General features: G+C 43.2%; 1 protein-coding gene across 2 annotated transcripts; it reads right to left on the bottom strand.

The window, feature by feature from the left end:
- Nucleotides 1-2621: 2621 nt before the first annotated feature.
- On the bottom strand, nucleotides 2622-16170 carry ATP1B4 (ATPase Na+/K+ transporting family member beta 4). Of its 2 annotated transcripts, XM_063313578.1 has the most exons (9): nucleotides 16084-16170; nucleotides 15624-15688; nucleotides 12521-12683; nucleotides 10249-10377; nucleotides 9803-9910; nucleotides 7648-7844; nucleotides 6367-6423; nucleotides 5282-5374; nucleotides 2622-3970 (listed from the first exon to the last, which is right to left on the bottom strand). In XM_063313578.1, exons 2-9 carry the CDS (start codon nucleotides 15642-15644, stop codon nucleotides 3809-3811), a joined length of 930 nt encoding a protein of 309 aa, XP_063169648.1. In that variant the 5' UTR covers nucleotides 15645-15688; nucleotides 16084-16170; the 3' UTR covers nucleotides 2622-3808. The 2 variants fall into 2 exon arrangements, with proteins under 2 accessions (XP_063169648.1, XP_063169647.1); XM_063313577.1 differs by lacking the exons at nucleotides 15624-15688; nucleotides 16084-16170 and having other exon boundaries at nucleotides 12521-12781.
- Nucleotides 16171-16388: the final 218 nt, after the last annotated feature.

Below are 16388 nucleotides of genomic sequence, written 5' to 3'. Positions count from 1 at the left end.
AAGAACATAGGGTTAATGGCTTTTGAATTGGTTGCTCATTAAGCCAGAAGAGACTTATTCTGAATTCGGACTTAAGCCAAAAGAGGTATATTCTCTTTTTAGAATTGATCATTTCCATGTTAAAACATGATAAAAATTATTTGAGGGCTGCTTTTAATAACAATAGGTGCAAAGTTGATATAACTGTCATGTAAACTAGAAATACACCTTCCTTGTGTTAACCCTAATTCTGATTCACAGGTATTTCTGCTTAGAACTGTTACTTGATTTATCCCTCTCCTCATATTACAATTCTCTGACTTGGGTTAACCATGGTTTGTGCTGAGGCAAATGTAATAAATGTAATAAATAAATAGCTTCTGGGGAGATGTAATGTAAAACCCGGGAAATCGGCCTTTCTGCGGCTGCCCACTCACCTTGAGGTTGGCCAGAGGGGCCACCATCAGTTCATAAGAACAGTTGATCTTAGGCACAGCAGAAGCAGGACCAAAAGCTGCCCCATGCTTGAGCAACTGGGTAAGTTTTCATCTGGGGAACTGTAAACCAGGAAGATGACTTAGAGCAAAGTGGTAAGGCCAACCCACTAACTACAACCCCAGCATAAACTAATTTAAGAACAGCTTTGTAGACATATTTGCACTTCTGCTAATTCATTTTCCAATGCTTGCTTTGGTCACTAACCTTCTTTCTGTTACTCTTCTTTTTCTTTTTCATCTTTCTCTCTGCAGCCGAAGAATGTAGCAGCTCTGATATCCTCTATGTCATTCCCATTGTGGTGGGTGTGGTGACTGGATTCTTTATTATTGTTGCTTTTGTGCTTTTTATGATTTCCAGACGAAGGCATCATAGTGGCTACCAAGCTGTGTAACACCCCCCGCCGCCATTTTTCCCTTTGCTGCTGCTTCAGCTCCTTCCCCCTCCCCTATTTTCTTTTTTTTTCCCCTGCCCTTTAAGTGATACTTGGAGGTTGTGATTTTTTAAGAGTAAAAAAAAAAGAAAGAAAGAAACCTATAAGGCAGCAGGGTGAATGTATCCGTGTGTCTGAATGGGGGATATTGTTCTGATTCCAAATTTTGGACCTCAAGCTCTACTTGGCCACCTGATGCACGGATTGTTTCCGAAGATGGAAACATCACAGAAAGCAACCTCCTGGGATCCATCCCATTCTTCCTCGTGCCAGCTTTTTTGGAGCACAGGAAGCAAATAAAAACTTCAGAGGAGCACCCTTCAAGGTTTAAACAAATGGGGGACTGACATGAGACACAAGTGGGATGTTAAAAGTTTTGACTGTGGTTTCTTTGGCTCTGGGTGGCACGAAGAAATGGTCAAAGTATAACTTAGACCTTGTTCCATGAGCTGGGTTTGGGGGAGATAATCCGAGGATCCAGGCAAGTGCTGCCTTTTTTGAGGTTCTTCAGTCCCCGTTGGCCCAACATTGGCTGATGGTGTGCTGTTTTGAGGTGGGAAATGCATGAAAATAGGGGAGTGAACTTGGAAGGATCTTAGTGTGCTCTTAAAAACCAAGAACCCAAACTCTCTAGTGGGCGAAAAATCCTAGCCTCCTTACAATGCAGCTCTACCTATCTAACCTAATTGGAGCTGCTGTATTCCTTCAAAATACTGTATCTAGTCCCTGGCCATCAAAATGTAGCCTAGGCATGGAAGTATAAGCTTAGGGCTATATACCCTAAGTCCCTGCCACCTGTACTCCTTTTCTGGCCTCCAGGCCATTCCCAAAATGAGCAGGGCCAAAACCAGGGCTGTCCACAGGGTAGAGCTTTTTAAAGTGAAGATGGTGGCCGCCATTTTACAGGCAGCACTTCAGTTGCATTGCCAAGGCCACCATCTCTCTCTTAACCACATCCTAGACACCCCTATCCAAAATCTCTGAAATTGGGAGATGGGGGGTTAAGGGATGCTGGAATCCTTGCAAGCACTCCCATTTTGCCAAAAATAAGGGCTGAGAAGTTGGCCTTGCCCTTCTGGTGATGTTTTCCATTGCTAGCCAGAAACCTGCTGTGAGAAAATGTTGCCAAGAGGATTTTAGACTTGCCTTTTTTAGAACTTGCCTGTATGCACTGTGATGAGCTCCATAGGGTATGTCATAACATATAAGGGCACACTTCCTTTGCAGTTGTGCCAGATGAGAGCCCTGACCTCCTCAATGTACCTTTCACAGATCTTTCCCATGTGTTGGGAATTCTGATCCCAGCACATCCAAAAACACTGGATTGGGAAAGTCTGCTTTGAGAGATTGGATGTTAGATAGGAGGAGGAGATCAACTTGATAGCCCCCAACAATCCCCAGGTAGCTCTGAGCCGGGGTAGCCTGTATTAGATCTTGGGAAGGCATTGCCGTTTATTCTCCTAAGGCTAGAAGCTCTTGTATTGCTCCACTTGGAAGATTGTTATCCTGGGGGGAAAAGAAAGCTCAAATCTCTACTGAAATTTGGATTGTAAACCGCACCAAAGAATCTGTTCCATCATTGATGGACTGATTGTACACCACAAGTCCTGAAACAGCACATGGTACAATCTATCAACAGCGTGTGAGTCCTACCCTTCAGCTGCGATCCTGCAAGTCTTTGTGAGCCCACGTGCAGTACAGAAAGAACCACTGCTGTGCTGTAAGTCCTTTTATTTCAGTGTACAAGCATCTGAGACCCCACCTCTTCGCCACCTCCCCAGCCATTTCCCTCCCAGTCTGAAATGCTGAATCAGGAACATTGGAGGCACGGGAAAGAGCAGCCTGTCCATTCCAAGGGCGGTTTGGCTTGTTCATGTGAATGTCTAATCCACCCTGTCCCAAGAATGTGAGATTGGGCAAAAGTATGCTAACAAAGTCCCAATTCTGATGGTACAACTGTGTTGTGGGCCTTGTGTGGAGGTCCATACCCCAAGGGAATTAAAAGCTGGGGAGGGCGAACGCTTCCAGAAAGCATCAGATGATCAGGATGGAGGATTGAAAGGTCCCTCCCCAGACATCCTCCTATCTTTGCAAACCTGATTAGGCACTCGGGTGGTAAACATCAAAAGTGCATTTTCCTCTTTATTTAAGGGAATACCTACCTTGATTGGGAAGGCCTATGCTGCTTAGGGAACATCACTGCTACTATAAACTCAGCCAGAAAAGCAACAGGATAAAAATGGGTAGTGCTTATTGGGGTCAGAGATGATAGATTTTAGCAGAAACACTGGTGGTCTATCAATATTACGTTTAGCTAACCATTGAGTTTTAAAACTTATAAGGTGGTAAATCTCTCAGAGAGGATAGTGTGATTTTGGAAGACCTTTTGAGCAATGGCTTTATGAATATCTCAGAACAATCCAGAGAAAGCTTTCTGGCTCTCCTTTAATACCTATTGCAAACACTGGCCCTTTAAAAATAAAAATTGCAAGCCAACTTCTGAATTGACAGTGAATGTACCTCCCAAAAGGAGAAAAGAAAATGATAAAACCTATTATTTTGTAACATGGATGCCATGGCAAACTCAATTTGTTGCCAAGTGCCATCCCTCCTGATGCACAGGGAAAAATCTAACGGAAATATCTCATTTATTTAAAATGCTTCTTAAAAATTCTTGTATTTGACTAATGTGTACACTCACAGGATGAATGATTCAAATGCTTTATATTTAATTCCATAGTCTATCTTGGGAGTTACCATTTCTTTTGTTTTTTCAAAGAAAACGATCCCTCAGAATAGGTCTGGATTTTCCTGGTGCTATGTAAATGGCCAATTTGACTTTCCCACAGTGAGAAAACATTTGATTGCCATCAAAGGGTGATCACAAACGCTGGTCTGGCCTTAGCTCCAGATGCTTAGTGTGAAGATGATTCGCCCCAGGAACCGGTCGCTGTTAACAGTATTGATAATTCCCTTTCCGTTCAGTTGGCATTGAATGTCGATGAGCTGGGATCTTTCAATTCTGATAAAATGAATTGCTATCAAGGGTTGCGTGTAGTTAACCTGAAAAGGATCAGTCAAGATCTTTATTTCAGGCTTCGTCTGGCATAAGGTGGAAAGCAATAAAAACTACAAGGTAAGGGATAACATTTGCAGGTGGGGTTTAGGAATAGGTTACCCCTACAAGCAAACTATTATAAAATGAGAAAGCACTGACATAAAACACATACACTATAAAATTACTGTCTGAGTTAGAAAAATGCAACAGGACACTGATGGCTCACAAGCAATTCACTGGAGAATTCAAATGCTATCTTACATGCATTTCTTGATATCAAGATTCATTGAAGATGGGGGGTCTTTCTAGACAAATGGAAAATAATTATCCCTTCTCCCTAATTGAGCATGGAAAACAGCTTATCTAACAGAAAAGAATGCCATGATCTATTGCAGATCAGAAGCAAAATGCTTTTTTCCTAACCCTAAAACAGTGAAAAACACCGATCATTTATCCAGGGTCGGTTAGAAATCCTTTCTTCCTGTTTCAGTTGTTTTAAGATGTATTTGGGTGGGGAAGAGTTCAGGAGGGAAGAGATGTACAAATGTTGGAAATCAAATAGCATCACACCGTTAACGGTCCAAACGTAAGCACGGAGCTGAAGAAGTTTGCCATATGTTTTTGATTTATGGATGTAGAGACTGCCTTCAGCAAGAAAAAAAAATGGCTAAATGAGACCACCAAACTGAAATAGGAAAATCTTCACCTGACACTAAAGAACAATGTTGATGTGGGGTGGGCTTGTTGGGAGACCGAATTCCATAAATGGAACTACTGTACTGTTGAGAGGAAACTCAAGTTAAATGACTTCGTTGGTTGGGGATACCTGGAGGAGCTGCCAAGGACAGCACAGGTAGGTTGGTCTAGGACACTTGATAAAAAGCTACCCATTATGCACACGTTCTCGAAGTCTCCCAAATCAGTGATCATCAAGATGCATGCAAGATCCCATGGTTGCTCAGTTTGCATTTAATGACTCCTATCTGCTGTCCAGCAAGCTATGAAGCCAAGACAGTTGGATTTATGCATTTCTAAACACTATGAATTATTCCAATACTAGAAGTTCATTAAAACACAAATATGATACAAAAACATAAGAACATTTCAAACAACAGTAGGGCAGGATAGGTGCTGGCAAAACTTTTAAGGTTACATCTTCCACAGTCCCTTGCCCCTGGTCATGCCAAATGGGGCTGATAGAAGCCACAGGTCAAAACATCTGGAGACTGCCAATACAGACTTACTCTCCAGAAAGGCCCAAAATACTACAGGAATTATATATGCGGTAAGAATCCAACAGTTAAATTTCTACTTACGTGTGTGCGTTTGCCATAATAAGGGAAATACATGGGATCAAATGTTGCACTTGGGTAGAAATTTACTGACTGAAGAAAACTTTCATTACCTTTCTGCAATTTAAAAGATAGTCATGATGTCAACAGTATGAAACAGATCCACAAGGCTTTCAATAGAAATTGGCTAGCCATTCTACCTGGATGCAAAAATCAGTCTTTCCCATCTCCAAGTCCTGAGTATTTTTGCTTGATTGTTTTAAGGAACATGTAGCAGATGATGGGGTGGGGGGAAGCTTTTCCTGCCAAAAGTCCTGGAGAAATTGTTGAATTTCTGAACTGAAAAGTCAGAGGAGATAGGAGATCCTTGGCCTTGATATAGGTCCTCATAGGCCCCCTATCTCAGGGAAAAAAAGCAAATCTCCTCAGCCACGTATCCACCAATACCTTCTCATCCCGTATTCAGACATCAGTATGCCTTTTGTGTTCAGTCTGATGCTTCATTGTTGTACAAAGGGCCCAACATCGCTGCTTGAGCTCAAAGCCTAACCCCCACCTTTTTTTTTGAGTCCAAAACTCTCAGAGCACAACTGTTGATAACAAATGTCCCAATTTCCTGCCATTTGAAGTGAGAAACAGATGAAAACTGGCCACTCTAAGTCAGTGTTTTCAAACTTGGCAGCTTTAAGATGGATGGACTTCAACTCCCAGAATTCCCTGCTGGCTAGGGAATTCTGGGAGTTGAAGTCCACACATCTTAAAGCATGCTGGCTGGGGGATTCTGGAAGTCCATACATCTTAAAGCTGCCAAGTTTGAAAAACACTGTTCTAAGTTTTAAAAGAAGCATATCACAATTAAACAGCCAAATCCCAATTCCTTGGGGAAAAAAACTAGCCTTACCTAAATTGCACAGTTCCCCAAAATGTGCAGTCCCTAGTCCTGCGAAGGTTATGCGTGCTCTGAGTATTATGCCAAAACTGTTTCTCTCCTTTTTTTATTTAAAAAAAAAAAGTGGGGAGGTTGGATAGGTTCTCCTCTGTGTCCAGCTGCCAAGAATGCCTGGTGCAAATCTGCAGTACTTAGAACTAATCAAAGCAAGAGAATTTACCTGGACTTTGCAACTTGCAGTAACTGGAGTGCCATAGCCAGGCCGATACCCAACAATCTGCAAAAGCAAGAGCTTTTTAATTGCCTTTAAAAACACTTTGACCTTCTAAATCCCATTTTGCTGCAGGTGAAAGAAACAGCAGGAGTGCAAAAGCTGCAGCTGCTTTGAACTTTGTTGTGCTTTGCTTCTAAGGGCCACAGAATGGTTCACACAGCCTTCCTCAACCTTATCTCTGACTAGGGATGATGGGAAGTAAGATCTGACATGCCTGAGGACCACAGTGTGAGCCACCTGTTGATGGACCCCTGAGAAGTGCAGGATCAAGGAATCTGTTCAGTGCCAAGATCTTTTTTCCCCCAACCCTTTAAACCTAAAATGCGAATGTCCTATCAGACTTGCTAAGACGTTATATGGAGGCAGGCATTTTCTTTCTCTCTCTAATCTTGGGGCGGGGTGGGTCTTAAATTCAACCTAATTGTAAATACAATCTTCTTCAAATACTTCTTTTTAACAATATTTCTGTCTCCCACTTTCTCCGTCTCGGATTAATTGCAACACCAAGCCACACTTCCATCTGATGTCTTGCAAGCTTTTCCCCATTTGTAGAAAGAGTCTAAGGTCCTCTTCCAAAATTTATCTTCAAGAAGTGTAAAGAATTTCACCAGAGACTACTGTGAAGTATCCAGCAGCTTCTCCCTCATCTAGCTCTGCCACCATTTCTCCTTACCCAGTTCCAGCAGATGCCCCTGATTTCCAGAGGGAGCAAGTCTAAGATTGCCATCTGTGATGGGATGACACAATATTCGTTCACTGAAACCAGTGGCTGGCTGGAGAATTCTGGGAGTTGAAGTCCACCCATCTTAAAAGTTGCCAAGTTTGAAAAACACTGATTTAAACTGACTCAGGGGTATACATTTAAAACGAGAGGCCTGGCAAACAATCGCTTCCTTTCTGGACAAAAATTAGCAGCATCTTTAACAAAACGCATTAGGATTATTGTTGATATAAGGCATCGTGCTTTCAAAAGGAACATAACAGATGTGGTTGGCATGTCACCACTCAGAGAATATGGCGCTAATTCCCCAGGCATTAAAACCAACCTGCATCAATGTATGCTTTGGGCCCTGTCTTCCCCCTTGCAACCACTGCAGGCTGAATGTCAGATGGCTCATAAGCCAGGCCATTGCCCCTTCTTCTTTGCTTAATTCCCACCCACGTGCTTCACTTGCCCCACTGCAAGATCCATGCCAAGGGGAGGTAAGCAAGTATAAAGCTACATACACGATTCATCTTTAGCAGTATGCAAGGTTGCCCCTGGGAATATCCAAATGTCTGATCCTGTAATCCGGAGCACTTCATCAACTGGGACCTCTTGAATTGGCAAGCTTTCTTTTTTGCACCTTCGTCACTCTCTTGTATGAAATATGAGCCCGGTGTGCATGGGATATTTTGGGTTTCTTGAACCTTGTCATCGTACTCTAAAGGCAACAGAGAAAGTTGATGCTTCAATACTGTAAATCTTCTCCTTTCAGAGCCAGGACCAGTGATATGGAAGATACCTGTTACTCCATTATGCTTTTAGCTTTAGGACTTTTGTATTTCTATGGTAGTTGTGAACTACTATACAGGTACAGTAGTCCTCGACTTACGACCACAATTGGGCCTGGAACGTCCATTGCTAAGCGAAGCGGTTGTTAAGTGAGTCACACTGAATTTATTACCTTTTCTGCCATGGTTGTTAAGCAAATCCGGCTTCCCCCATTGACTTTGCTTGTTGGGAGCCGGCTGGGAGGGTTGCAAATGGCGATCGTGTGACCCTGGAATGCTGCAACCATCGTAAGTACGAGCCAGTTGCCAAGTGCCTGAATTTTGATCATGTGACTACAGGGATGCTGCAAAGGTCGTAAATGTGAGGAACAGTCACTAAATGAATGGCCATAAGTTGAGGACTACCTGTATAGTAGTATATAGAAAGCCAGTTTGGTGTAGCAGTTAAGGCACCAGGCTAAAAAGTGGGAGGCCATGAGTTCTAGTCCTGCCTTAGGCCCAAAGCCTGGGTGACTTGGGCCAGTCGTTCTCTCTCAGCCCTAGGCAAACCACTTCTGAAAAGCCTTGCCAAGAAAACTGCAGGGACCAGGAGTCAAAAACTGACTCAAAGGCATTGTATGTATGTAGCAAACCCTTAGGCTGAGCAGGGATTTAGACTAGGACCACCAAGATTTCATCCATTCTATGATTCTATACTATTTATTTTTCTAAAAGAACACTCAAAAGATGAGATTGGCTTTCCTATTCAGAATGGGGTGATATTTGCCTATAATCCTAGGCCAGGATATGGAGCTAAGTGACTTATTTGAAGTAACCAAGTGGCTTATGCAGCCAATTCCTCACTTGTTTTTGCCATTCCTTCTGCCAGTCCCCAAATGATGTGGGAAGAGCACAGAAATAAATCAGAACAAGCCAGATTTCTAGATTCAGACATGATGACAACATAAAGTAACTAAGAATACATGAGCCTACAGCAAGCCAGAATGTCAACTTCTGGCCTGTTGCCAAACATAAACCATGATATTTGTTTTTCCCTCCATGGGAGTGCTGTTCTGTATATTTGATCCTAAGCCTAAAAGACTTAATACTTATGAGCAAACTAGTCACAGCTTCTGTTCGAGTCCTGATGTCTTCCCTCTTAGTGACTCTGAAGGTTGTAATTCAGCCTCCCCCAGTCTGGTGCCTTCCAGATGTGCAGGGATTTCATATTTCCGGAAGTGGAAGAAATACCCATTAAATACTCATTTGTTTCAGTAATCCTAAATTGCTTTAAAACTCAAGCCAATCCTAATCCATTTAAGCCTGCACATCTTTCCACTCTATCAAAGTCTGTGACTGATTTGCATATCGTGTGCAAGCCACAATCAGCTGCCTCCAAGCCGTAAAGTACATTTTACCAGCCCCAGACAAATTAAGCGTAAACTCAGCCTCTGATTTCTGACTGACTTCAGGGCCAACTGCAATCCCTTTTTCTCCTTTTCCTGCCCTTGCTGTCGCCTGCCCCATTTCAATGTTCTTATCTGATTGTTTTAACGATACGTGGCTTACACACATATCTTTTAAAAATATATATATTTCTTCGTAGATTTGTGCACATGTTTGTTTTCTGAAAGACCAAGCCCCTCTTTCTTGTTTCAGAACCCCAACCCAAATATCATTCGAATAGCAAGTTGTGGGCATGTTTTCAAAGTCTTTAGAGCTCTTGATTGCCAGAAAGTAACCATGTTGCTTTTTCTTCACCTTGCTGGATTGTTAGGATTAGAAATCAAAACAGAAATGGGAAAGTAAGTGCTGCTGCAAATCCTTGGAGGAAAAGAAAAATATAAACATAGGCATTGATTAGGTATCGTTGTACGGAGGAAGTAAGATCTAGAGAAAGAAAGGGCACCTTTTAAGAACTCTTCCATGTTGTCCACATAAGGCTGCCACGTACTACGTTGGGAGGTGTTGATGATAATCTGGTAGGCTTGGTTTATGTATGGTCTAATTGTGACTCCTGCAAAAAAAAAATTTTTAAGGGAAAAAAAACACGGAATGGGACAGCATGGAAGGGAACAGGGGTACAACTAGGGCTGACTCCTTTGATTGTCCTCCCCATAGCATGCTTTCCTAGGATGGTGATTGACCCTCCTCCAAGGTAGGCAAGGAGGATGATCCCAGTTTGTAAATGATCAACGGTCCCAACGATGGTTGCTGCCACTCCACACCCACACCGTCAGTTGCCCCTAATTTTAGCCAGCATGGCCCCTGCATCCTGTGATGAGACAGGTCCCTGCACACCCTTGGCATCTGCCCCTCAAACGGATGGCCCAGGGACCTCCCTCACACGCTTACCTGGTGGGGCCACCCTGTCCCTGTACCTCGGCGTGTAAGGGCTCAGCGTGATCAAGACTACGTACACACAAAATATGAACATGCCAGCCAGGAACGTGTACAGGAGGAGATAAAAAAGGAGTATCAGGCCTGCAAGAAAGAGGAGAGGTGTTGCTGGTGGCCTAGTTGCTAACCATAACATGGATTCTTTAGTTTCAGTAAACTTGATGTTTGAAGTCAAGCACCAGGCTTTGAAAAACTAAGCTTTGCATGAGCCCAGCCACAAAGACCCACAGTTTATTTTATGTACGAAATCAGCCTCCAACTTCCTACAACTGCCCAGCATCTCCCATGTGCATCCTAGGCAGTATCAGAAAACGAGCCCAGACGGTGATGACTTCGTCTGGTATTTTTAAGCCTTCTTCAAGCATCTCTTGAATCAGAGGTGTGTTATGTTCATACAAGACGACAGAGAGGTCTTTCCTGTTCAGAAATGAGACTGCTTTCCCTAAAGATGCCTGCTGGGCATCCACCTTGCCATCTTGCCTGGCAAAGCTATGTTTTCTTTTCTGAGACAAATGTATCTGTCATTATCTTTACCTTGTTTTGGGATATTCTTAACATTTGCTTTCTATTTACTGCAGTTTTATGGGGCCAAAAGCAATCATTTGGAGAGGTCCTTCAGCTCTCTCTCCTGACTTAGTGGCTGCAAAGATAAGGGGCTTGTCTCAAGAGAATAAAGCCCAGGCCTATTAAAAAAAAAAGCATGAAAGCAAGCCCTTTACCCACCCCATGGGTGCTCTTTGGTGTGTTTTGATTTCCCAGCAGGAACCCAAATGCATTTCCAGGACACGCTTTGAGTGCAGCTGTGACTTCTGGCCTCTGCGTTCCTGAGGAGTTTATGTTACATGGAATTTTGAGTTCTGGGAACAAACTGGCTGGCAGTGGGGACAGGACACGGGGAGGGGGGTGCTGAGGAGAGAAACAAACTTAATTTGGACCTGCAAGCTACTTTGGCACGAGGTCAGGAAAGGCTGGGAGGGGGCCTCTCTTTGAACACAGCAAGGGATTTAATCGCTCACACAGGTCATTTAATTGACGATAATTCTGTCCTCCACTCCTGCTCAACAGGTCCTACCTCCAACAAAAGCCAGGGGTGGCTTCAAGTGGGCAGAACTTTACACAAAATCCAAGTGTTTGGGGTACAAATTTTCATTCTTCTGTTAATTTCACAGGAAGAAAAACATTTGGCTTATTCAATCTCAATGTGCAGCAGCGGAGGGTCATGGAGATAAAACAGGTCAAGGGGTGGGTGGGGTGGGAAAGGCCCATGTTAATTATCCTGAATTGCAGAACAGGCAGCAACTGCATATTCTTTTGCTGGAATTCCAATTCTCGTTGCCAGAGCTCTGGCAGGAGCAATGGAAAGGTGCCTGTAGGTAAAATGCATTTCACTTTACTTGTATGATCAACTCTTTATATTTTTTAAAATTATTGTAAGCCCATCTTGATTTGGGTTGAAAGTTCAAACAGGTAAACCATTTAAAAATAACATAAAAGAGGAAACTTAAGATGTTTAAGATAAGTTGTGATTAAGCAACAGGGCATATGTTCATCTCACCTAAGCAAATTTGGAGTGGGGGTCGTTCCTTGAAGTTACTCTTAACTCCTGGCAACTACCTGGATAAGTCATGGCAGCATGTTAGGAAGAATTTTGCCCTTGCCTGCTTCCCAGGGCTCAGCAAGAGGGACTGGCCCAAGGTGACCCAGCTGACTTCATGCCTAAGGCAGGATTAGAACTCAAGGTCTCCTGGTTTCTAGCCTGGTGTGCTTAAGTGTGCTTTATTTTATTATATATACTTTAAACTATAGTTGGCTGGGTTTGCACAGCATGCTAAGCCATAAACCAATGTTGGCAGTTGGCACTCCGCCTTAAACCAAGGTTACAACCCACAAATACTGCATTTAAAAACTGTGTTTCAGCTCACTATGGGAACTCCCTCACTGATTAAGGCAAGTCTTTGACAAAGCAGACCAAAAAGTTTGTCGTAATAAATTTGCCAGCTTCTGCTGGTTTTGCAGGAACCAATCAATATTATCTGCATAATTGGCATAAATGCAAATTCTGCTCCATATTTATTCCTGCCTTCCTTTCTCCCTGGATGGATTCCCTGTGTTAAACTGTAAATGTTATGTTCCTCATCCATTCTTTAAAAAAAACACCATGCTCACTGATGGAGTATTAATCCCTATGCTGGTAGGAAATAAGTTACTCATGATAAATTTTACTTACTCCAGCTCTGAGGAGTCCTGCCCATGCATTCCCGAGTCTCTGAATTCCAAAGGAAAGTCTTCAGGCTCTTCATCCGTTCAGCCCACGCTTTCTTGCCCATCTCTTCCTCTTTCTTTTCTTCCTCTTCTGCATCCAGCTGATGTCTCTCTCCATCCTTATTTCCCTGGAATGATGACAAAGCAAACCCCACACACACCATGAGCAAAATGTTCTGGCCTACTTTGCTTTTTGTTTTTGTTTCTTCCTCCCCCTCCGATCCATCATTCCTTTCCAGTAAAATATTCCATTCGTCAAAAATAAGCACCAGCGGCTTTACTCTCTGGAGTCCGGCGAAAGTTTCCATTCTGTCATCACTGCTCCTTATCAAACCTTTTCAAGGTGGGAAGAACTTTAAAGGGAGAGAAAAAGGCTCGTAAGGCTTGGGCAAACTCGGGGGTAGCAGAATACCAAATAATGAGGGGAGACTGGCCCACAGAAATGAAGGGGGGTGAGAAATATGATAGGATGTTTGGAATCAAAGCACTTCACGGGGCAACATTTCTTATTCTTTAGCTTTCAATTATTTCTAGCACTAACTCTCAACAAGAGCCAGGGTGGTGTAAGGCCCCAGGCTAAAAACCGGGAGACCGGGAGTTCTAGTTCCTCTTTAGGCACAAAGCCAGCTGGGTGACCTTGGGCCAGTCACTCTCTCTCAGCCCTAGGAAGGAGGCAATGGTAAACCACTCCTGAAAAACCTTGCCAAGAATACTGCAGGGACTTGTCCAGGCAGTCCTCAAGAACTGGACACGATTGAACGGATTTAAAAAAAAAAACACCTCTCAACCAGGAAATCTGCTCAGTTTCCTATTTTTTTTTCTCTTTGCAAAGGTCTTTCCTTCATTTCTCACATCCTGTTCTTTCAAAAAGTTACTTTAAAGCATTGGTCAAATGCATGTATACCTGCCCTGAGGGCCTGTTTCGCACATAGTGCTAACTATGGTACATTTTGTTTGCCTTTTCCATTCACTTGTTGCATAAACCTGGTTGTGGTGCTGTGCAAACCAAGATTTAGGACTCAGTGTGTGGGGTGAATCCAGCTAGGGGAGGCTTATTCAATAACCGGTGGTTAAACAAATGATGGCTTCATGTAATATGTGCAAGAATATAATGATTCCTGCCAGGAAAGCTGAAACTTGTCTCGTTAGGAAAACCGTAGGAAACTTTTAAATCATACAAGGCGGCATCAGTTTTATGTCCATCTTATGCATCTAGTCTTTTCATGAGGAAATCAGTAAGGAAGCCTTGTAACAAAAATTAGAGTCCATGAAGCATCTGTGAACATGAAAACCAATCTTTTCACCCAGCATGCTTACCTATTATCTGCTGAGGCAGACTGTTGAAAACACCATCTTTCTATTCCATCAGAAGCTCGTCACCCAATTCATCCCTCATGACAGCCACATTTTGCTTCAACCACAATTCACTGGGTTCACACAACATTCTCACCTCTAAAGCACAGTTTATAAACCACCATGGGCTGGATTTGTGCAGCACAATAAGCCTAACTCAAACCACATTATGACTGGTGGCCACAGTCTTTATCTTGTTGACCGTCATGCTCACTTTTCCCCCATCCTTCAGGAGAACAGACAGAGGAGAACCCTGCAAACATGTCCCAGTTTCAACCTGACCTCCTCCTACAAAACCCCTACTGCAGGCATGAGACATTGGCATGTCTGACCTAGCTTGTGCCAGGCAACTTGCCTTCCCTCATATTTCCCCTTCAGACTTGATGATGCCGTAAAGGCAGGGCAAGCTGTTCCCTCCAAAGAAAGGTGGCCAGAAAGATTTCCTTCCATTCAGGACAGGCTGTCCATTAATGAATCATGAACAAGTTGCAGGAGAGAGTTAAGCAAAGCAGTATTTAAAGAAGAGCATCCTGTGAAGCCAAAGATGAGCCCTTTTGCTGTTGAGTGGGGCAGAGTGAAGCTGCCCTTTGAAAGGGTTAACTGCAATGACATTCCCTCCTCAGGTGGCAACTGCAACACACTTCTTCCAATCCTAGAGACTGATGCTGTTGGCCACAGGTGTGACCTCTGCCTAGCTACCGGCCACAGGAGTATTGCCACTGTCCTTTTTACCCAAAGAGCATCATTTTGAGCACAGCTCAGAAGAGGACTAGAATAATCTATGAACATATGCATGTTAATCTATCGGCAATGATGATGATGATGATGAATGGAACATGCCATCTTTTTTACTCCTTGCAAAACTGTAACGTATTCAACAAGCTACAATTAAGTGAATCACAAAATGTGAGTAGCTTATAATAGCATATCGCCAAACCTGCTCAGATCTGAGCTCTGTTATATTCAGAAAGGTGGACTGCCAGGTACATTGAGAATAAGATGGCTGCCAACATCCATTCAACTTTACAAATACTGTCATCCCACAAATACTGAGACTGCAATTTGGACTGAGACTGCAATTTTGGACACGCATTCCTGCAATTAGACTTCCTTGAAATCTCTACATGTGGTTGGGGAGTGCAGGATTAGTGACTTTGGTTTGCAAATCATGGTTTATGGCATAACACTTTCTGCATTCCCTGGCAATTATGCTTTATCCAATAATATGGTTAAACAAACTGCAGATTAATGTGACTCATGAATCTAGTGACCGAGACAACCATTTGGGGCTCATAGAAACGTAGAAGCAAGTTGATGGCACCAAAAATACTTGGAAGGCACACACCCTTCAAGGGAAGAATACTTGAGTCAAACCACGTACAAATCCTCTTCTTAATCCATGAAGGCCCCTTTAATTATAAGCCTCAATGAACCAGGTCATGCTTTTGACCCTGGCTTCATTTCTCCCACCTAAAAACAGCAACTACTAACCATGGCTTTTCCGTTCTTCATCAGGCAACAACTCCATCTGCATAATTATACCCAACCCTTCTTATTTTCCTTTCTTCTTCTAAGTATCCCAAGACAGGGGCATCTGCTAAGCACAGCTAAAGCTGGTAAGTATACTTTTTGCACATGTCCCAAACTATTTATGTTCAGTGATGTGGGGCACCAAAAGGGAATTAACCTGCTATAACCCAGTAAGGTTAACTTACCAGGTTTTGGTGTCGGTTCATACGGGGATCTTTGGAAGCTTCAGAGGTGCCTTTTGCATCCGTTGCTTTGTAAAAAAAAAAAAAATGTAGAAGGGGAAATAGAATTAATAGAAGAAGCCAGCTCCAGAGTCAAAGGATTAAACCACTTCCCGCCATGTCTGCCAGCCCTAGAAAGGTCAACCAAGCTTCCCCTTGAAAATTAACCAGCCTCACATCTAGAAAGAAAATTCAGAAGTTTTCAGGGGATGGAAAAGCCAAACAGACTATTGAAACTTTGGGGCTTCTTTGCTGCCAGCACCAGGTGACAGCAGTTGCTCTGCTCTTTCAACGTTGTCCAGGAGGACGAGCATGTTGGCTAGCCCCCAAGAAACAGATTGCTTTCCTCTGGCAACTGACGTCATGCAATCCAGTACTGAATAAGAGTTAGGGTACCTTTCCATCAAAAAGCACTGAGGTATACTAGGCAGTCTGCTGGAGAAGGAGGAGATCGCTCTGAGAAAGTGGATCAGTCCTGATGCTGTCTAGGGAAGCCTGAGATAATTGGTAGAACATTATAACCCTGCTGGACTTGAATGGAGAACAACAACTGTATGAGCAAATGTGTTCCTGTCAGTCATGGGGGGGTGGGGGTAGGGGGTGGACAGAGGGGGCATAGGAAACTCTGCTTGATTGCTCTTGAATGTTCAGGGAGTCGGATTTTGCTATATTTATCCCTCTGCACTCATTCAGGCTGAGCGGATGGGATTCTGCAGGCTCAATTTCCCA

This window comes from Candoia aspera, chromosome 12 (assembly GCF_035149785.1).
Source record: "Candoia aspera isolate rCanAsp1 chromosome 12, rCanAsp1.hap2, whole genome shotgun sequence".
Lineage (NCBI taxonomy): Eukaryota > Metazoa > Chordata > Lepidosauria > Squamata > Boidae > Candoia > Candoia aspera.
This window is presented reverse-complemented; position numbering and strand designations above follow the sequence as displayed.